The sequence below is a fragment of the Catharus ustulatus genome, chromosome 4, assembly GCF_009819885.2.
Source record: "Catharus ustulatus isolate bCatUst1 chromosome 4, bCatUst1.pri.v2, whole genome shotgun sequence".
Taxonomy (NCBI): Eukaryota; Metazoa; Chordata; class Aves; order Passeriformes; family Turdidae; genus Catharus; species Catharus ustulatus.
In genome coordinates this window covers 26,852,906-26,875,523 of record NC_046224.1, presented here as the reverse complement: position 1 = coordinate 26,875,523, position 22,618 = coordinate 26,852,906, and the positions used below count along the sequence as shown (strand labels likewise).

At 44.3% G+C, this 22,618-nt stretch overlaps 1 protein-coding gene across 3 annotated transcripts in view; it reads left to right on the top strand.

Annotated features, from left to right (window-relative positions):
• Positions 1-22,618, top strand: part of BTBD11 (BTB domain containing 11) — a 180,373-nt gene that overhangs the window by 144,797 nt on the left and 12,958 nt on the right. For all 3 annotated transcript variants that reach the window (XM_033056878.2, XM_033056877.2, XM_033056876.2), the window contains 7 exons: positions 614-834; positions 2,206-2,384; positions 13,863-13,968; positions 14,724-14,826; positions 16,531-16,612; positions 17,545-17,613; positions 20,529-20,642. In XM_033056878.2, coding sequence (XP_032912769.1) covers positions 614-834; positions 2,206-2,384; positions 13,863-13,968; positions 14,724-14,826; positions 16,531-16,612; positions 17,545-17,613; positions 20,529-20,642 — 874 coding nt within the window. The remainder of the gene's footprint in view (positions 1-613; positions 835-2,205; positions 2,385-13,862; positions 13,969-14,723; positions 14,827-16,530; positions 16,613-17,544; positions 17,614-20,528; positions 20,643-22,618) is intronic.

Genomic DNA, 22,618 nt, shown 5'->3' with positions numbered 1-22,618 from the left:
AGGTTGATGAGGTTATGCTGGTGTGAACCCAAGGGCATAGAGTCTCTGAGTTTGGGCTTTGTTATTTGATGGCCCAGCTGGATCAGTGGCTTTGTAGAGTAGTCCCGGCTGTGCTTGAACCTGCCCTGACTGGCCTTGTTGAATGTCTAGCTGCTCTGGCTTTCCCAGACTGCTTTGAGTGTCAGTTGAGTGGTGGTGCTTTCAGTAGCTCCAGGCAGCTCCCTTCTCAGGAGGCTGCCATGCTGGGGAGTCCAGAGGGACCCTGGGCTTCCCTGGTTGCTGAAGAAGTCTTGAGTCGCGTTTAGCTGATGAGTTTTTGTTCCCACAAGATGCCACCGCTCATGTGACATCTGTGCAGTTCCTGTCACAACAGCAGGGACTTGCAGGTGTGTCCCAGGCAGTGCAGGTGGGCTAGCAGGAACTGTGCTTGCCTTGGGTCTGCTCTTAACTGGTTCTGTCATTAGCTGGAGTAATTTCTTGGGTAGGTGTCCTAACTTGCCACATCACAGCAAGTAAGCCCAATGCAGTGAAAGCCCAATGAAGTCCACTGACTCTGCTCTTCCTTTCCTCTCCTCTCCTGCCCCCTCTCTCTCTGTGATGCTGTGATTGACAGGAATGTTTTCCGCAAGCTGCTTGCTCAGCCGGAGAAGGAGAAGAGCGATATCCTGTCACTGGAGGAGATCCTGGCCGAGGGCACGGACTTGCCCGATGCGGCGGCAGCTCCGCTCTGCGCCAGCCGCAACAGCAAGGCCAAGCTGAAGGCACTGAAGGAGGCCATGTACCACAGTGCCGAGCACGGCTACGTGGACGTCACCATCGACATCCGCAGCATAGGTCAGTTCTGGCCTCCCTCCTCTTCAGGCAGGGAAGGACCACTGGGAGAAACATGTCCCTCTTGATGGGCTGTTTGCTTAAACCGACCACGGTCACGTCTTAGCTCCTTTGGAATAAAAGGTGGTGGGAGATCTGACAGGTTATTTTCCAGCTTCACAGCACACCCTGTTCAGGGGCCAGTGGCTTTTTTCTGCAGGACACAGTGGTTTCCACTGAGAGCCATCTGCACTGCTGCATGGCAGTGTAGGTAAGGCTCTGGGGCATTGTTCAGCTGTCATGGGCCACTTCCAGCTGCTTCTCTTTTGCACTCTGCTGCAGCGCAGTCCACCATCAAAACTTTGTTTTCTGAGACTCCGAAGGCAGGAGCAGGGAACTGACTCCTTGGTATGCCAGCTGTGCCAGTGAGGGACTTGAACATCATACCACCCACCTGTGGGCAGGGTGGTTGTGTGGCACAGATGGAAATTGATCTGGACTGTGTATTTACCATCCCCATTCATCTGTTCACAGACAGAGACCCAAGTGCCTGGTGTGTCTCTGCCTGGGGCAGCGCTCCAGCCCTGGGACATGGGGTATGGATCAGAGTGTGCAGTGGGCTGTGAGAGCAAAGATCTGGAGATGAATGAGAGTGGCAGGGGTGCTCTCCAGCCACTGAACATTTTCTGACATGGAAGGAAAAACCTTCACTTGCCAAACACCAGGCCTGTATTTCCTTCCACTTGGTTCTGTAAGAGCAGAAAGTAGGTCACATCCCCATGCCTGGAGAGGTACATTAGCTGCATGTGCTTTCTCACTCAATGCATGGGAGCAGTTCCCTTTAACTTCCTGGAAAGTGGTTCTGCCATGACAAGCTGCTTGAAAGGGCTGATCTGCTTAACTCACCCAGTGCTCTTCAGGGAAAATACTAATGATCAGGAGAGGACATGGGGTATCACCTAAAGCAAGTTTTAATCTGAAGACCACCGATTTGAATCCAGGTAGGTAGTGACCAAAATCAGGTTTTTTCACCATTTAATGGCTCTCCAGGGCCACATTCAAACAAATGAGCTAGTGTAAATCTAGTTTCTAAAAGACTTTTGCAATGCAGAACACCACAGCAATTACCACAAATTGGTAGTCTCAGCAGAGAAGCTGAAGGCAAGATGAGCAGAGAGACCACAGTCTTCTCTTAGCAGTTGGAGGAAAGCCTCTGTGCATTAGCTCTGGGATGTACTGATAACCATCAGCCTTCTCAATTAGGGATAAATAGGAATTTGATTTCTTGAATGATTTGGCAGCTTTTGCTTAAAATCTTAACATCAGCAAAGGTAAAAAAGCAGAAGGACACATGTTTCCCTGGAGCTGGGAATGAGCTGTGTCCTCTGCCTGCAGGGGTTCCCTGGACGCTGCACACGTGGCTGGAGTCTCTGCGCACGTCCTTCCAGCAGCACCGACGGCCCCTCATCCAGTGCCTGCTGAAGGAGTTCAAGTCCATTCAGGAGGAGGAGTACACTGAGGAGCTTATCACACAAGGGCTACCTCTGATGTTTGAGATACTGAAGGCCAGCAAGGTAGGATCAATTACGTGTTTTAAAGGAAATCAGCCTTATTCCCATCCTGTAAGACATGAAAGCTTGCAATATTATTTTTTAACAGCTCTCACAAAGGTTGTTTAGACTGCACAGGATTATTGTTATCTGTATTAAGTATCTGGGGTTTTTTCACTCTGGAAGCATGGGTTATAAACACACAGGCTAATCACTACTCCTACTAGAACAGCCTAATAACAGGTGCTAACAATAGGTTGGAGAGACAACAGGAGCTGGTACATAGTAGTGAAATTAAAGTCACAAGGGTCATGGCAGCGTGGCAAGAGATGTCGATAACCAAACCAACCCAAGGAGTAATTTCACCCAGTTTGTTTTATAGAACCATGCAACAAAGCTAAGATTCATGTTTACTTTGCATTTCTTTAGCCTGTCATGACTTTCTCTTCCCTTCATGTGGGATTTGGACACAACCTTGTGAGGAAACTGGTTTCTACAAGCAAAGAACAGGATATTTTTTTCGAATTTTCTATGTGCATGTTTGTACTTGTAGCTTCCCCAGATTTATTCTTTCAGCTGACTTTTTTTTTAGCCAAGCAAATCAGACTAACAAAATCTTTCCAAGGAGGTACCATTGGGTATGCAGGTATAATGGCAAAAAGGGATGACTATGGGGCTGTCAAGGAGAGGAAAGTGTCAAACCTAGTGAAGAATTTAAAACTAGTTATAACCAATAGTCTCTTCTCTGCTGGTGCCCCTGAGAGTCAGTCACTCCCAAGGAATGCCCAGTCACTGTCTACTGTTACCAGAAAATCATTGTGATAATGAAAAGCATCAGAAGTGTTTGATTGGTGTTTTTTTCCTCATGCTCTACAATACCTGTTGGTATGACCTTCTAATTGTTAAATTGAAAATAAGTAACTTTTATCACCCAACTCTCTGTGTAACAGCAAGGAGCAAATAATTTTTAGCAATGGCCTAAACAATGTGAAAAAGGGAGAGGTTCTAGTATAGGAACTCAATACTAAATATTCCAGACTTGGTATAGCTAATGCTGGCGTACATGGATTTATTTCTTGTATCGTGCTGCAAAAGCAGGCTTGGACTAGAGTCTTGAGCAAACCCTGCATATTTGTTCCAGCATTGTTCTGATTTTTGCTCCCATGAGCCTTGCCTTTGCAGTTAGTTTGTATTGGATGGGTATTTATGTAGAATATTTTGAGATAGGTTTTAGTAAATTGTTCCAAATCCCAGGATTTGTAGATTCCTCATTCCATACTCACTTGTGTTAATGTACATTCACCCACAAACTACCAGCAAAATGCTGTTTTATTTGAAAGTTGATATGAAACTAATAATGTTGAAAACTTATCACAGAATAAGTTTAGGCCTTGTAATCTAGGATGAGGGGTGACTTTAACTGCTTTTCTCTGGGGTGGCTGAAGCCAAGGTCTGCAATCATCATTAGAATAAATCATTTAAACAGGATTATGCCTTTTGTACATCTAGTCTATTGTAGGAGACCTAGGGGAAAAAGTAAGACTGCTACCTTCTGCTTTGGGTTCACTTACAAACCTAAAATATGGAGGGGCAAAACCACTGAAGTATCACAAAAACCCCTTGAAGAAATCTGTGCTGATCTTTATGCCTGCCCATGGGCCTGGGGGAACTGCCTGTCTTCCTGCATATTCACAAACACACACTCACACAGTGTTTCATAGTCTTAGAAAAAGTAATTAATCATTCTGGGACACTGTAAGGGTTACAAATTGTCTGCAAATGTTATGAATTATTGTGGTAGTCTTGTCCAAATGGCCTCATACAAAGCTCTCCCAGACAGAAATGAGGAAAGGAACTATGCAACCCTTTGGAAGGAATCTACATAAATTCATTTGTAGGAGAATGAGCCAATAAAAGTTCTCCCTGGTCACTCCATAGAAGGCAGCTGAGGAAAGCTGAGATTTAAAGGATCTTCTGTTCCCCTTCTCTGGAAGGGCTGAGAGCAGAGATTTTTGTGTATATCCACAGAATGGAAATCTCCTTTAAGAGGTACAGAAGGGCCATAACTGTGGTTCACATCCCTCTCTCTTGACAGCAAACTGTAAAGCTCTGCATTTTGTAGAGCTGTGGAGAGAGGAGCTTGATTTGCCCACACGGACATCCTTTTCCCTGTGGGCTGGAAACTTTGAGAGAGATTATGACTCTTGCTAAACATCACAGCCTGGCCCAGTACATTTCCTTAATGAGTTTTTCAGGGCAAAAAGTATAAAATAAGCAACTAGGAAGCAGAGAGCCACTTAGCAGCTCTTGGCTGATGTAAAACAAGATGTCCCATTTGCTACATATTGTGATGCTCAGTATATTTTAATTGCATGGCAACTTGCACCTAGTAGAAATGGCATTTTGCGTTCCTATAAATAGTTCCAGCTATCCCATAATCTCAGAACAATTTACTAATATTAATGAGTTGAGACATGGAAGAAGATCTTATCCTCCCTTTACCAACAGGGAAACTAAGGTAATTAAACAGGCAGATTTTCAGTGTCTCATGGAGTGACAGTCCCAGTCTCAGAGGCTGTGATAACCTGCATAAGCTAGACAGCAATTCATAGTTTTGAGTAATTTGGCCAGAGAAGCTCCCCAAAAATCACATAGAAACATAAGGGCAGGTCTCAGGGTAGGAAGCAAACTTTCTCCCCTACTTCTGCTTTGCACTGTCGTATTAAATGTTCTTGCAGGTTCCCAGGCCATGCAAAAGAAAGGCCAAATCCTACAGATATGAAAATATTAAAGAAAATGTAACATATAACCAATACGTACAAGAACAGTGTCAGATATGAGGAATCCCTTCTGTCTTACAGATGGTTTATAAAATGCCTGTTTCTAGGGGATACAGATGTGAGGATTTATGTGGGAGCTCTACCAGCACTGGTGCTGGTGACCTGTATGGTGGCTGGGTGGCACTTCACTCCCATCTATCTGCTGGATGCTGACAGTAGAAACAAAATAAAATTTGCAGAAGTCCTGATGCTGTAACACAGAACAGCAACAAAAATCAGTGAGTCAGGCAAAACTTGCTGAGCTGATGTCCCTGGCTTTATTACCTTTCTTCAAGCTGTGAAGTAAGTGGGGGAGAACAGCGTATATGTTGCACATGGGTTGTTCACTACTGCTCTGAAGCCCTGGAGGAAGTCTCCCAGAAGCACAGATGAAGGTTTGATACCCAGCTCCTGGTGGCTTCCAGTGGGATGGAGCTCTTTCATTTCCTTTCATCCCCTTAAATGTCTTACATTGGCTGCACCATTGAGAATTGCGTGGGGAGTGAGGAAGTAGCAATATTTCCATGCTGCTGAGGCAGAGCTGTGAGAACAGAGAAGTACTCTGCAGTCACTCCCTCTGTGGCTCCTGCTGTCCTGCAGTGATTTTAGGTCATTACCACATTAAAGACCAGGGTCAAGGTACTCTGGAAAAAGCAATATCTGTGGCAAAGACATGGAGAGCTCAGTTTAAGGCACCTCTCCTAAGAGCAAGTGAAACCCAAACCAGGAAAACTCCAACTCTCAAACTGTTGATGACACATGATGGTTTTGAGACACTGCATGGGTTGGAAGGGCACTACCATTTAGGGATGGATTCAATCTCTTTGGAAGACAAGCACACAAACATAACCTGCTAAAAGTGGTTTGGACAGGGCTGTGTGAGTTAGAAGACAGAGTCACTTCTGGGAGTGAGTAGCCCTGAGCTAAACTTTAGCTACTGTGTAGAGCAGAGTCGAGTCCCTCAGAACTAAAATTATGCTGGAGATCCTGTTATGGGAGAATGATAGGAAGATACAACTGAATTCCTGCCTGTTGGTATCTGTGCTGTGCTCTTCATGGCCTGGGAAAACTTTCCCAACTCCTGACTGAACCTTTCCTTTCCCTCCAGCTGAGCTTGATGTTTGCATTGCCTGAGTTTGAGCTGGATAGCCCACCTGCCCCGTGCCAGAGGACCATATTTACCTGAGGAGTGCCCCCCTCTCCAAATAGAGGCTTTTAAAAGAGCTGTGCAGGGCTGCATTCAGGTCCATGGGCTTGTAGTGCCTCAGGTGAGGCTTGCAGGTCAGCTCTTCTGTTTTTGCAGATTCTCTTAAGGATAGTATGCTGAATGTGCAGAGATATCTCTGTGTCCTCTGTCTACCAAAATCCTGGAGCTGTTCAGTTTGATGTTGACATTTCTACAACCTGGAAAGAGAGACTCAAACCCTCAGCCTTGGAAGTTGAACACATCTGGCCTTTGGAGGAGGCTGGGTTTAGGTTTTCACTCCAGGGCTCTGCATAAGACTGAATTGTCATTAAATCTCCCTGGTCCATTCATGTAGGTGAGCCAGCACTGTTGCCATTTGTGTGAGGTCATGAGCAATCCACTCCTTTTTCTGCCTGCAGCAATTTGCATCAGCTTGTCCTTGGCCTATTTTTCATAGAAAATACACAATCTTTAAATTCCAAATAATCTCTCTTACAGCTTTCTCCCTTTCCCCCATAGGACAGGTAAGGAGCTTGTTGCCATCTCATTGGATCTTGTGTGGCCTTGCATTGCTGAAGTGCATGTGTGAGTCCACACGTGCATTGAACACATGAAGTGTTGTCTGAAGCTCCTAGAGGTGCTTCACACCAGGAAAACTTTACTTAGGACTGTAAGTGTTCCTGCTAGTATATTGTCTAAGACTAAATCAGTTTGAGAAGTCATGGGAGTGATCCTTCACTGCCATACCTTCATTGCATTCTGCAGCTCTCTTCATCCTCCCCATCCATTTCTGTCAGTGACAACGTATTTATTTTATTTAGTTTATTTTAATATTTAGCCCATTAATAAGGTGTTGGGCAGCCAGGCTTGCTGAAAGATGCAGGAAACTACTTTGCAAAGATGTTTCCTCAGGATTTAAAATTCCTATAGCTTTCCAACCTTTACAAATGCACCTACAGGCAGCTGAAGAAATGTGCAGGAGAGCATAGGCTCTTTTGGAAGGCTGAGCTGTTTGAATAACAGCCATCAGTCTGGTGTTGACAGTTATCAAGAACAAATAGCAATTCAGAACAGTAACCAGTTTTAAAATTCCAAAAGGATTCAGGCATGTGGGTATCTTGAGAAATCTAGCCTATATGGTTTAAAAGCTAAAGTACTCTTTCAGTAGTAACTTCTCCATTTGGAAACCAAAATCTCTTAAAAGGAGAATTTTGGGGTGTTTTTTTAAAATATATTTTTTCAGAAATAGCCTGTGTCACAGATGCAGTAACTACTGAAAAAGTATTTTTATGTCTCCGTGAAGCAGAAGGCAGCAGGAAAGACTGAAACATCTGCCTGTTGTGTTCCAAGAAAACTTTCAGAAGCCGAAGCTTGAGATGAGCATTCTGTTTCTCTGTTGCTGTGAATTTTTCTGGATTTGATTCTTCTAAAACAAATGTTGGGAAAGGTTCCTCGAAGAACACTCAACACTCAGCTCATGTGTTTGTTCTACTAAGTCCAGGCATGGTGGTCAGCAAAAATCAATATTTCCCCAGGGTCTGCATGTGACCTAGAAAGTGGCACTGGAAGACAAAGGAGGTAGAAAATTCCACTTTTTTCTGTTGCTTCATGGTGGGCTGAAATGACTGTTTCAGATGAGCTTGAGTGAAGCTGTATTTTGTTGTGTGAAGCCAGACTGCCCTTTTCTGCAGGAAGGGCTAAGGGTAGAGAGGAGAGGTGAACCCTACATAGCACTGGGGCAGGCACTCTCATAATTGTGTCCCAAGGGAAAGTCTTCCCCTGGAGAGTGCTGGGCATGTTTCTCTTACCTGGAGACCATCAGGAAAGACTCCTCTTTGTCTTGTTGAACTGCTTTTCAACAGAAAACTGAGATCTTATTGTAATGAGAGGTTTCCGTAGGATATTTGTTTCCCACATAATATTTTACCTTTCTTGAAAACATTAACACCTGAAAATGGAATATTTTGGCCAACAACTGAAATACTTTAGCTGAAGAAAAATGTGGAGAGGAGACAGACACACTAAAACCTGCACTAAAAATAACCCTGAAGACATCCCAGGACGCCAAAGGGTCTACTTATGGATTCCATGGAGTAGCTAATGCCATTGTGTGTGTCATCCGGTGCCCAGCCAGCACGCAGTGATCAATCTTTTGGCTGGGACTTGCTGTGATTTTGTTAGTTAGGTTTCACTGTTCTCAAGCAGCTGCAGTGATCTGTAGCATTGCCCATTGTCACTTGTAGCACTTCTGTGTCTGCACAGTTCCGAGTAAGCCGGACCCAGGTTATCCACACGTGCACATCCTGCATTCTGCGCGTGAGATGCGAGCGCCAGGTACCGAGTGGCATGTTAATAACACTGTTAACTCCATCCTGTGGTTTCATAACACATTCAGCTTGGTACTTACTAACACAAGTTTGATTTTGTTCTACCCTCTGCTACCTTCTAAAATGTTCCCCTGCCAGAGGCAGGAGCCGTTTCTTCATTTACAATAAATAAATGCCGTGGATGTGACACCTGCCCTTTTCTGGGCTCTCACCCAGGGATTAGACTGTGCCCGTGGATCTGAGCTTTTTACATACAATGCACAGCTGTGATATAAAGAGCCTTTTGGAAAGGAAGCTTGGCAGCTTTCCCAGAAGCAACGGAAGGGTCCATTTGTGCCTCACCTGTGATTAATTCTTTTCCGTTTGAGCTTGCAGTGGAGGGGCTTGAGCCCAGCACTAACAAAACCCATTTTGTTGCACAGTTCACTGCTTCTAACTGTAGCTCCAACCTCTGGGGCTTCCTCCCTTTCCAGCTGTTGACTAATATTAATTATGTGTATGCTGCCTAACCATCTAGGAGTGACCATCTGAAGTGGCATTTATTTAGTTTTGAGGCACTTGGTGGAGGTGAATTATGCAAGAGGATAGTAGCAGAAGCACCTGTGCAAGGGTGGAGTCAGTTCTAAGATGGCAAAGAAAGTCTCAGAGTTTGAGTGTTCTGGGGTGGGGAACAGCAAAAAGCCCTCTCTGTTAGTTCACTCTTTATCATAATTTTTGGGAAAGGAGAGCATAAATAGGGGACTAATTCAAGGATATGCCAGCATGTCACGTATGAGTCCTCAATGGGCTTGGGGTATCCTGAGACTGCCACTGATGGAACAGCTGCTGGGGACTGTGTGAGATGAGTGACTGGAAACAGCACTTCTGCCACTCTGCACTGAGCAGAGAAATGGGTCCCCTGAGCATCCTCAGGACCAGAGAGAAAAGATATCTTTGCCACTGCCCCTGTTCTCTGGGCAGTGTGGTTTCTCAGCTTGCTGGGGAGATGTGCATTAATAGGAAGACACCAAGCCTGGAAGAATAACTGTTACTTTTTCTGCCTTAATGTGGTGATCTTTTGATTTTTGGGCTATGTGGTAGAGGAATTTGAGGGCTTGGAGAGTTAGGTTAAAACACCATTAATGGAGCTGAGCTGGTGACGGTAGCATCAGTAGAAGAAAGCCCCAAAATACTGCTTGGGATTTCAGAGGTAAAGAAAATAAGCCTGACTTGTTACCACTGTAGAGGGCAGCTGCCTGGAGGTCGTAGGGTCTCTGTAGGCTGGTAAGAGCTAAGCAGTGGGGTTTGAGCAGTCTGCAACACATACTTTACCCTGCAGAGTTTGGAGCATAGACATGTATTTTGCACAGGTACTGGAGAATACTGGCTGTGTATTTCCCAGTTGTGACCAGTATCTTGTAGGAGCACATCCCAGAATGGCTATGCTGCATTGATCCCTGTAACCTGGACTGGAGCAAGCTCTCCTGGGATTTGTGCTGAAGCCTAGAGAAGACTTCCCTGAATCCTGCCACAGATCTTTGTCAGATGGACATGCAGGAAAAAATATCCCTGCACTTCCCACCTAGATCTTCACCTCTTCTCACATCAATCAACGAGGCATCTCTGGTCCAACAACTTGAAAGGTTCGAGCTTTGCTTCAAAAGAATTTATGAATTCCCCTCGCAGTTCAAGTGCATTCTGCAGGACTGGGGAATTCCTTTAGATCTCTGCTGAAGAATGCTTTTAAGTCAGGGGACCGCTGGTATCTACAAAGCAAATTTGCTTGCTCACTAACCAGCTCTCTGCTGGAAGCACAATCTCCCTCAGAAGACTCACTGTTGTTCCCTGTTCCCTCTTGCCTATCTGCAAACTACCCCATGGCTAGGTAAATATTTTTATTACATCCTGTGCCAAGCTTTCTTCCCCCTCCCACAGAAGAAGATGTGGTTGGCTCCTTCTGAGTGCAGATGTCTAAAAGGAGGCTGGCCTTGCTCCAGGTGTCAGCCTCACACATCCTGGCACAATGTTTTCCAACATCAAACTGTACCAAGAAAACAAACTTTGGTTTGCTCCTCCAGTGTTAATCTTGCCGCCCACAACTGCTGCACTGAGCTCTTACAGCTGGGCTTTCACAGTTAGGTTGATAGGATGAAAGGATAAACAGGGAAGAATTACCCATCTTGGTGCTTAAATGGAGCTTCTGAGCACCTCAGTGTGGGCACTGTGGGAAGGTGAAGGTTGAATAGGCTGAATGTGTCTTCCTGTCTTCCAGAGCAGTGCTTGCACCCCAGGTCATGGACTTCTGCAGCTGTTCCCAGTGACTTCACAGGCAGCCCAAGTCCTCCAAGAGCAGGATTTGTCTTTAAAAAGCCGATGTTTTCCCTCAGCCATCCCATTGCAGATAAAGTATCCATTTTCCCTCTCCTGTTTCTGCCTGGTTTATTGGTAAAAGCAGAGGCACTGTGGGGAGTAGGTCCAGAGCCGCAGCCCTGTGAGCTTGGCTCCATGCTGGGGTGTGGGAAGCAAACTTGGTGTGCTGCAATAACTTAACCAATCCCCTCCCTCGCTGCTGCTTGTTAGCAATGACTAAGTAAGCACATGCTCCAGCTTTCTTGCTGAGCACATTTTTTGGCCTTTGGATGGCCTGAGATGTAAGTATTTAATGTTATCAGTAGCAACCAAAGGTCTCCAGCCTCCTGTCTGCCAAATGAGATCAGTGTTCTGCATTGGAGGTCTGAAGCCACTGTCTGTCTGAAGGCCCTGCTTTCGTGACATCCATCCCAAGATCTCTTTTCTCTTTGTCCCATCTCTGTTTCATGTCTTGAGGTTTTCAAGCATCTCTCATATTAATGTATCACGTTTTGAGCTGATTAGAGCTTGGTTTACACCGTTTTTTCCACAGGCTTGTGGGCAAAATGTTTTTTTAATGGGCTTATATCTGCACACCACAGAGTTGGTGACCCAGGGAGCTGGCAGCACCTTGCCCTTGTAGGCAGGCTCCCTTGGGACAGTCAGCATGCATGACTGGTTCTTTATGTTGGTTGGATGTACTAGCAAGGATCCCCTTCTCCTGCTTGGGTGGCTGAGTTTGGCCTGTCCTTCCCTGGTCTCGGTGCCACTGGATGTCCTGGTCCATGGTGCTGTGGTTCAGTCTGGTGAGTTGGGACTCCAGCTCCTAACAAGGCACTGCGAAGCCAATACCCAGATTTTCCATCAGCACGTTCCCACAGACACCCTGGAAGGAGGAGATTCATTGTCTTTATTGATGCTATTGCTAGGCACAGCTGTGGCTGGGACTGGTGAGTCCATGGAACCCACTAAAATTTACTTCAGTGACACAGACAGGACCTATGCACCCCGGCAGATTGGGGAGGGAGCTGCCAGGAGCTCTCCCCTTCAGTGCGTTTTGTTTTGATCCATTGCAGGTAAAGGTGAGCATTGTTTCTCCTCTCCAGAAGCTTCCCTCCGCTCTAACCGTGGAATTGTCCCTGTCTTCTGTTGTATTTTCTGACTTCTATCATCTGTCAGATCCAGCTGGGAGCTGCCCTGCTGGTAATCAGTGTCCCCCCGGGTGTGCTCCTCCCTGGCTGACTCAGTCAGCCCTGGTGCTTCGGCACAGCCCTTCCGAGCAGAGAAGAAACTGCTCTTTCTGCCCTGCCTGTCTAAAGCTTTTCCTCCCAGCCCTCCTGGCAGCTGAGTCACTTCCTTCTTTGAATCTGGCCTTAAATCTTCCTTTTCTCTTTAGCCCATGATTCACTCCCTTGGTGAGGTGCTTTGCAGAGGATGCTCAACAGTGAGATGCTCCTGGGGTGAGACGCCCTCCTTGTTTTGGAGCCACAGCAGTGAGCCCCTCTCTGAGGGCTGGGCCCTGTGCCTGCTAAAAGCTGTCTCTCAGTATCAGTATTTCTCTTATCTTAGCGTTTCTTTCAGTGCTACATCTGACGTAGTAATAGGAGCCAGCTCCTGCCTGCAGGCCAGTGCATGTAATTTCCTTTGACATCAGCATGTGCCTGTGAGGGAACAGCTCTACCCCTTCCCACCCTGTCTGATTAGATTCAGTAAGAGAGTCATTACAGCATCTCTGCCACTCCTCCTTGTCACTCGTGGGATTTAAGGAGCACTTCTAAAATGTGCTCAGAGTTCGTTTGATTTCTGCTTCTAAAACCTGGAGATATTTTTATTATAACAACTACACTCCTCAAATTTTTATACTGTCAGTTTGGGCTTTTTTGTCCCTCAGCTGCTTATTTCCTTGGTGTTTGACCCTCTTATGTCTTAGTGTCTTGCCATTTCACAGTTTCCTGGTGTGGAGAAACTCACCAGCCAACAGGGTAGTTAAAAGATGTCACCGTGAATTAGCAGTGTGGCACTGCTGAATTTGTCCAGACTTGCTCCGGTTAGTAGCAAAGTGTGGGATTAAATTTGCCAAAACTTTTGAATCCTGCTTTTATCTGGGCCTTAGGTAGTTAAGCATTAAATCCATTTCACTACCCTTGCCTGTCCTAGGCATACAAATACTCAAGGTGCTTAGAGAGCATCCTGTGGGTGCCTTGCCCCCAGAGCTGGGGCAGAAGGGGATAAGGCCAGGGACAGACCTGGTGCTATGAGGGTCTGGTGGCTTCCACAGCACAGTGATACCCACACTGGTGCCAGAGGTGTAAGAGCACGTTAATGAAACCTTTGGGATTAAATGAGTGGCTGGCTCTGGTGCCTCAGTCACTCTGAAGGGGAAGGGTCTGTTTGAGACTGCTGAACCTAAAAACATGTGCAGGCCATGCACCTTCATCCATCTGTAACTTGGATATTGTAAGATGTGACCAGTCACCATTTTCTAATGAGCAAAAAAAAAGTCATTTTCCAGTACAGTAAGTCTGCAAATAAAATTAAACCACTGTTGTAAAAGAACTTTGTTTTTGCAGAGAGGGACTGGGCTACGGAATTTTTTCGGCAAAGAAGACTTGTCATCCAAGAAGAAGACTTCTTCATTTAAAATAATTTGTACAGGAGACATAGCAATCAAGTAAATGAGAGCTCCAGTTTCTAACAAATGCTAATAATTGTGAGCTCTTATTTTTAATAAAGCTTCAGCAATCACATTTTTCACCTTCAGAACAGGCAGCTGTTGAGAACAACGCAATGTGTCCTTTGCATACTGATCTTATGCTTTATATATTTGTTTTCTTTTGCACAGAACGAGGTGATCAGCCAGCAGCTCTCTGTCATTTTCACTCATTGCTATGGACCCTACCCAATTCCAAAGCTTGTGGAAATTAAGCGCAAGCAGACCTCCCGCCTGGGTAAGTGTGACTGGAAGATCCTCTTCAGCTGTTGCTGGCCAGGTGCTTGAGGGGGCCAGGAGTCAGAAGAATCTCAATTTGAAAGACAGAATTAGAAGAAGGAAAGCCCCAAACTTAGCCTGACCTAAAACTCCCACTGACATCATGGAAGGTCATGAGGTGCACTGGAGTGAGGCTGTAAATCTGCAGAGATTTGCCTGTGTTGCTAATTAGGCTGGGATCCAAGCCTTGGGGCTTGAGCCAGATGTCTGTCTTGATCTCAAACCACCCTGGCTGGCTGCAGGTGATGCTGCACCAGCACAGGCCTCCCATCTTGGTCAGCAGAGCCCAGGACGTTTTCAGGGGACTGAGAAAAGACCCAGGCAATTTTCCAGGACCCCCTTACCCTTGACAGAGACTTCCTCACACAGGGAGAGTGGCCTAATAAATGAGCATAGGGCTCCCCAGGATGTGCTGAGCTGCAGTTTGCTCTGGGCAGCAGAGCTGGAGGCTGTGCCAGTGTCACACGGTGGGGACAGCACATGGCTGTCATTTCAGCAAGGGTTGTCACAGAATTCAGAGCTTGAATTCCCTTTGTCTGAACTCCATGGTGTCTCAGGCTGTCCAAAATAGCATTATGGGCTTTACCCACTAAAAACAATATCCTTCTATTCTGTTGCTTTCTTTTGTCAAAACAGGGAAATATTCCTTATGTTCCTGACCTCTTCCAAATTAAAGTTATTGGCTTCTTTGTTTCCTTCTTTTTGTGATTCTAGATCCTCATTTTCTTAACAATAAAGAGATGTCAGATGTCACATTTCTGGTGGAAGGAAGACCATTTTATGCACATCGAGTGTTGCTATTTACTGCATCACCAAGGTAAACAAAAATAGAGTTTGGGTTTGTGGGGATTTTTTGTTTGTGTTGCTGTTCCAGTTTAAGGGCTAGTGGCCCAATCTTCAAGTTTTTCTTAATCAGAACATTCCACAGCTTGTTTCTGGTTGATCTGCCAGATTTAACAAGTGCTCCTGTCAATAGATGTTCATCCAGTGAATGATCCATGCTTTTGGCCATGTATTTGACTTCATTCCACTGAGGCACATTGGCATGGTGCTTGTTACTGCACCCAGTTCTCAATCACACAGGAGTCGTGATATTTTGATCCTTAATAATTTATCTTGTAAGTGGTTAAATCCTGCCTTGCATCAGTTTCAGCAGTCCCCAGGAAAAACAAGCTACTATCACACAATTCATTGACAGCATCTGACAACTTTTAAATAAAATAAATTAGCTGTGAAACATACCATTCTGTATCCAAAGGCAGTATTTATAGTCTGTTTCCTGTGTTCAGAAAGCTGAGTGTGGGTTACCCAGCTCAACCCAACCCAAGAGCTGCTCACAAACATTGTTTGTATGCAGCTGTATAATTCAAGGTGTGCTTTTAAACAAGTCTTGCTGGCCCTGCATAACAGCTTATTATGTGGCAAGGACAAAGCACTGAGTTTGGATAATTTAAGCAATATGGGAATTGATGCTAGTTGTGCTGCCAACCCACAGCACAGAGTAAAGAGATTTGCATAAAGTAACTGCAGTACCTGACTCTGTCTTCAATTAAGAAATGGATATTGGGGTTTAGAGCTTCTTGGTAGATGTACAAATATGTTCCAAACTCCAACTTTGAGCCTACGGAATTGTGTTTGTAATAGAGTTTGGCACTGGTGAAAACAAGTAAATCGTGATCTGTATTTTAATTAACAAGATAGTCATGATATGGAAAATCCAGAAAATGCTGTCTTGATAGATAAGCTGAGCTTTGAACTACTGCTGGAAGGTCAGATGAATTATCAAAGAGAGAAAGTACAAGGGTGGGTGTTTCTGGCAGCACATTTCCCATTTTCACCTTCTGATCCATGGGAATACCTGATTTTGAGAAGTAGATTGCTATGTATGTATACATCTCACATAAGTCTGCCATTATTAACTAAAAATAAGGCAAATATTTTGTCCGGAAACTTGTGTCTGAATTTCGGGTTTTGATAATCAGAGAACAGCAACCTGTCCAGTTTTCTCTCCTGCCTGTTCTTACACAATCATACTGAGTGTGCATAGGAGCATTAAAAGTCTTGGTGTTTTTTTTAAATTTAGTTCCAAAACATTTTTTAAGCCAGCATAATGGACATAAGCCAAAATTCGTTGCCTTCAAAAAAGGAAAACATTCAGATTTTAAATGTTGCAGATCTTCATAAAAGATCATGTTGCCTTCAAGAAAAAAAAATTTGGTTCTGTAATATGTATCATTGCAGAATCTGAATTATGGATGTATATTTTATTCTATTGTTATATTAGATGTATTTTTCAAGAATTTCAAATTGAAATCTTCTAGAGAGAGGCTTTTTCCTTTTGGTTTGAACTTTATGTTAGTATCTAAATCTTGATGCTTTTTGGTGACAAATCCATTCATTTCAGTATACTGATTTTGCAAGAGTTGATGCTGTCATTCCACTGCATTTCTGTGCTGTTTTTACTGCATTTTTCCATAGAGATAATTGGGCTGGTATTTCTATTTTGCTTCTTTTTATTTAGGTTTAAAGCATTGCTGTCTAGCAAGCCTTCATCTGATAGTACTTGTATTGAGATCAACTATGTGAAGTACCCCATCTTTCAGGTACAGTCCTCACTCTGAATTTGAATGGAACTTGTAAAAGCAGCATGTATGCCATGTCCAAATTAGTACCTATCTATTTGATAAACCAGAGCAGTGGTTTCACAAGCACAGGCTTCATCTCTGTTTGAGCAGAGAGCTATTGATTGCAGATACAGCAACATGCATTTCACTGCCATGGGCTGTGCACAGAAAGCGCTGCCTGGCAGCATAAGGCATTTCTTTCTGTAGTTGGCTCTTTCTGTATTTAATGGGCAGATTTGGAAGAGACACACTTCATTCCCTTCCGTAGTAGTGTGCTCCAATCAATTTTTTGCCATGAAAAGGCAGAGCTTGCTCTCTGTACCTGTGGCATGTACATGGATATGCTTCCCTTGCTTGGAGCTGCAGCTCAGGCAGCTCCATGTATCAACTGTTACTGCTGCACATAATTCCCACCTGCCTACAATGCCTGGGTTCCCCGCAGAGGGATCTTGTCAGGCTTGTACTACACTGCAAAGCTCCTCCACTTCGTCATCCATGCATGCCCACACACAGCTGGATGAAGGTGGCCTTTGCCAGGGAAATAGGGAGTAAGGGAATAACCATTATATATGCTGTGTTTGCCTGAGTCAGTGATGTACTTAACAGACTGGGAAATACACTGAAAATTCAAAATGAGTTAATCAGTTTCCTGCAAACTCTTTGGAGCTCACCAGGAAATCCAGACAATTTGAGGGTGAGGGCTGAGACATTAGACTACCTGTGACAAGGAAACTCTGAATTTTGCAGAGAAAGAATAAAACCAAGTATATCTTTGAAAGCAGGAGACTTGGGCCATTTTTACCTACAAATCCATGGTGGTGTTAGGAGAGCCTCAGGTATTGCCTGCATTGTCCCCTGTTCCTCTATGTCTTGGATTGGTTTTTATAAACACTCCCTTTGTTTTGTTACAGCTGGTTATGCAGTATCTTTATTATGGAGGTGCAGAGTCACTCCTGATTAAAAATAATGAAATTATGGAGGTAAGAGACATTATTTAATTGCAGTGGGAGCAATGCTGACTGATCTGTGTACATTCACCCGAGGGCATGTGGCCTTTGGGCAAGGGCTAAGCACTCCTATAAGAGCCAGCAGTGCCTCTCCTGGAGTGCCCAGACTCTCTGCAGTCCGGCAGGAGACTGGGAGACTTTGCAAATACCTACTTAGAGGCAAAGCTGGTGTTATGAAAATCTGGAACCAATTTCCAGCAACTTAGTGTTCCATCCTCCCTATCTCAACAGCATTAGAAACATCCAGTTTGGTTCCTCACGTGGGAGAAGTCTCGGGCATGTGCTAGGCTTTAACCATGAGAGACGTTCACTGGAGACACCGTTCAGTTCAATTTCAAGCATGTGACTCTCAAATTTTATTAATAAAACCATAATCTGCTCCCTGAGATAGAGACTTCTTTGCCCCTTTCTCACTGGATGTAAAACATTCAGGGGCTGTTGTGGCCTTTTGCAAAAGCCAAACCAAACCAGCTGGAGCTGAGTGAACCTTCAGTATAGCCACACAGCCACAACCTTATGGATGTTAAGTCATCCCCTTCCAAATACTGTGTGCCATCACTGTCAGGTATGATCAGCAAAACCACTCCAACTATACAGAACTAAGACACATTGAGCAAATTCTTGATAGTCATTCAGGGAGTTTTCAGGCAGCCAAAAAGAATGCGGGTCAGTAAATACTAAATTCAGAGCTCCTTAAACAGCTCGTAATCACCAGTGTCTGCCACCACGATCACAGGGTCATAGAATATCTCAAGTTGGAAGAAACCATAGGGATCATCAAGTCCAGCTCCCTGCTCCTTGCAGGACTATGTAAAGCTAAACCACATCACTCAGTGTCGTGCAGATGTGCCTTGAACTCTGGAGGCTTGGTGCCATGAGCACCTCCCTGGGGAGGCTGTTCAGTGACTGACTGCTCTCTCAGTGGAGAACCTGTTCCTTACGGCCAATCTGCACTTCCCCTGGTGCAGCTACTTCCCATTTCCTCATGTCCTGTCACTGTTCCACTGTTGCCTGTATTATTCTGTCCCTATAACACTGAGTCTGGCAGCCAGAGGATGGAACTGCTCAGGACTGAAATTGTCCCTCTCTAGTGCAGGCAGTGGATTTTTATGTAAGCATACCCACATCGACTTCCTGAGCTGTATAGGAAAAGTTCAGTAATTCTCTATTTCACTCAAGAGTTTTGAAAGACCTCCTGAATTTCTAACCTTTTCTGAAATAGAGAATCTTAGACATGGCAGTGCAGTGGCTTTATAGAGATGTGTCTGTTATCACCTAGGATGTTAAAAAGCTTGTGCTGCATTTCAGCTGGCAGCTTGCTCTACTTTTGTGACATCTCAAAACTTCTGAGACTCCAGAATGTATGACTGATTGATTGATCTCTTGATAACAGATCTGGCCATGGTTCCTCACAGTTTAAAGTAATTACAAACTAGCACATGACTGCTTGAGCCACAGAGGCAGCTGGAATAGGATTTGGCTTTATCTTTCAAAACTGCATTTAGTAACTTGCCTTATTACAAATATGATAACCAGAAGCACCAGAAATACTCCACAGAAATCTTTGCTGCAATTCATAATTGGGGCCAGCTGGCTGCTATCACATCAGCACTGCAGATTTCCAGCACTTGGATTTATTTATGGGATTAAAGTGGATCTTGAGCAGACTGCATAGGAGAAGTCAGAATAATGTCATGGAAGTTTCAGGGTTTTGTTTGTTCCCCAGGCAGCACAAGAGCCCCTTTGGGTTAGCTTTTTGTTTTGAGTCCCAAATAATAAGGGCTGTGTAAAAGCCTGAATACCTGAATAAGTGCTATTTAAATATGTAAACAGCTTGGCCTAAGGCCTGGCTGGGTTATAGCAAGGTGTCAAGCAATGAAGAACTCCAGCCTGCTTTCTAAGGCAGAGCAGAGAGCCAAAGACAATGACCTACCATGGAAAGACAGAAAACGAAATTACTTTCACCTGCTGTAAAATGACAGAAAAAGGGCAATAGAGGAAATCTTAACACTGCTGAAATCAGTTGGAGAACTCAAAATCCAAGCCATTTTCACCCCACAGGCAGAGATGCCAAGGCAGTGCCAGGGTAGGCAGTATAGCCATAGGAGGCATGCAAGGCCAGAGAGGGAGGTCAGTGCTGGTGTCAGGAGAAGAGGTGGGGTAGTGCAGTGACAGACACATGGCACTCACATGGATGCTAGCTGGGCATTAACTGGTTCCCACCTCTGTGCACTCGTTCCTTGAAGTAACATGGACCCCAGACAGTGTTCCAGTGCTCCTGGCCTGGACAACCCCTTCCAGCTCCTCACAAGCTAGGACAAGGAGCACATGGAGATCTGATTCTATTTCCTTGAGCCTGCTGAGGTGGAGATTTGAGGTTTATTGTCTCTAGATTAAGACTGCCCAGGATGGTGATGATTGTTTGGTTTGAATTCCTCTGTACTCTTCATCCTGACCTTTCTGCTGACCTCCCCATATCCAGCCCAGGTGCTCTGTTTCAATAAGATCTTAGGGAACAGCTGAAAGTTGAACCAGAACTTTGGGTTTTGGGGATGTATTTGCAGGTCCCTTATTGCAGAGTTGTGTTTGCAAAATGACAGAATATTCTTCAAGCTGCTGTTTCCTTTTTCCCCTTGTCCCATTCCAAAGTCAGCATGTGGACCTGAGCAGCCTTTGGTATTATCTCTGTAGATTCCTATTGTGTGATTTAGAATGGACTGCAGAGGGTTAAAACAACCAAGCAGTCTTCTCATTCTGACTTTTTGTCAGTACTTTCATGCTAACTGAAGAAGGGGCAGAAAAAAAATATAATGAAACAGTAAAGAAACAAGCTCTGATTCTGTATCGCTCAGCAGTTTTTGATTATTTTTTCCTTTTGTTTTTTTTAGCTTCTCTCTGCTGCTAAATTTTTCCAGCTTGAAGCTTTACAACGACACTGTGAGATCATTTGTGCAAAAAGCATTAATACAGAAAACTGCGTGGATATTTATAATCACGCCAAGGTAAAAATAGCTGCATATGCTTGCATGTTGTGTGTCTGTCATCATCGTCGTAGGTCAGTTTTATAATAGGTAGTTATATGTACATTTCATATGCTTAGTACATTTGTTGCATGTTTAAAATTTGTCATTCATTTACTGGGACTGACTGATTAATAGGTACCTGGTATAGTGACAATCCAAAATTAGGTAGTCTGAGTCCAAGGTGGCAGCTTCTCAGCCCCTTCCCTGAGTGGTTCAAATTCAGTTTGAGTGTACCACTGTGTGGGAGATCCATCCCTTATTCATAGCAACACAAACTGCTGAGCTGATTCTACAGGAATCACTAAACAAAGTAGGCATCTCTGCTTTCACCTTCCAAGATGCATTTTCCCATTTCTATTACCTGTTTCTTCCTGCCTGAAGCCCAGTGGGGTGATACACTCAATGCTGGTGACACCTTGTCAATATATAAAAAGCCACATTGTGGAAGTGCAATGGCTCAGAGCCCTGCAAGGATGGTAATGAGAATTTTATGTCTTGGAGAGTTTCTTATTGGAATCAAATTATATAGTTAGCTTGTGAGGTTGCCTAAGTCATTAGACACAAAAGCATGGCATTCCTTGTCCTAGAAAACCTATTTTCACGCATTGGTGGAGGTGGTTACCACATTGATTAGTTTCAGTTTTTTCCCTCCTCATGTGTAGTAGTGAGATTTTCACTTGGAAGATGGAAATGACACACAAATAAGTGCAATGAAATATTCTTCAAGCATTTCTTAAGAAATTTTTTTCTCTAACTTGCACAGTCTATACAAAAGATAAACTGATGCATTGTGACATGGAGGTTTGATTGAACAGAGTAATCCTGCAGATTGCTCCAAACCCCTGCAGATCTGACCTCCATTCCCATCATCAGGTATTTCCTACAGAGAATAGTAATGCTAGGTTTTCATGTACAGATAACATGCAATCAATGTTTGAAATAGCACAAAGGTTCACCTATAAAAACAGGGAATATCTGTAGATCCCTTTAATGTAAGGGGGAAAAAATTACAGTGCAAGAATTGTTTGAAAAATATTTGATTTGTCTTCTAGCTCATGTGTGAACTTCTCGATTTGTATTGCTGTCAGTAAAAACAAGAATTTTACTTAAAAATCATGTTTTCTTTGAATTGTGAAATGGGGCTGTTACTTACATCCTGATTGAAGAAGATTCCTATATGCTGTGACTTAACAAACCCAGTGGCTAAATGAAACTCCTCTTTTGCAAGAGCCCCACCCTGCAAGTTATTTGTGCCTGTACCTCCCAATGGAAGCAGTGGAAATGGGATACCTGGATGGATTTTACAGCCAGAGTCATGTTGGCACTGCTGTGGGTAGGGCATTGCAGCAATAGCCAACCTGACTGTGCATGAATCTTTCACTTCTGGAATTAGTTGGGTTAGAAGAGACCCTTAAAGATCATATAGTCAGAACCAGGTCAGGGACACCTTTCTTGACCTTGCTGCTTTGCAAGCTCATCTGCACTGCAGGACGTCCCCTGCCTTTCCAGAGGGGATGTGTGGGCAGGTTGTCCCAGAGATCCATGGAGCACAGCCCTTGTCATCAGGATTGAGAGGAGGTTTGGTGGATGGTCCCTTGCAGGGCCAGGAGTTGGACTCAGTGATCTTCGTGGGTCCCTTCCAACTCAGTGTATTCTGTGATGCTGTAATGTGGATTTGGTCATATTTACAAATAAAAGCTGACTGGGGAGTACTGATATTGTTAATATCCCTATGGGTTTTCCATTTTTAAAACTGGAATCATAGAATTGCAGAATACCAGTTTGGAAGGGGCTCCAAGGATCATCTGGTCCAGCCTTTCCTTGCAAAAATACAAGATGCCCCAGCACCCTGCCCAGCTGAATCTTAAAATGTCCGGTGCTGGGGCTGGGAAATTCACCTCTGCCCTGGGGAGATTTTTTTTTATGTCTGATTATTTCCATTTCTCCTCAAATGA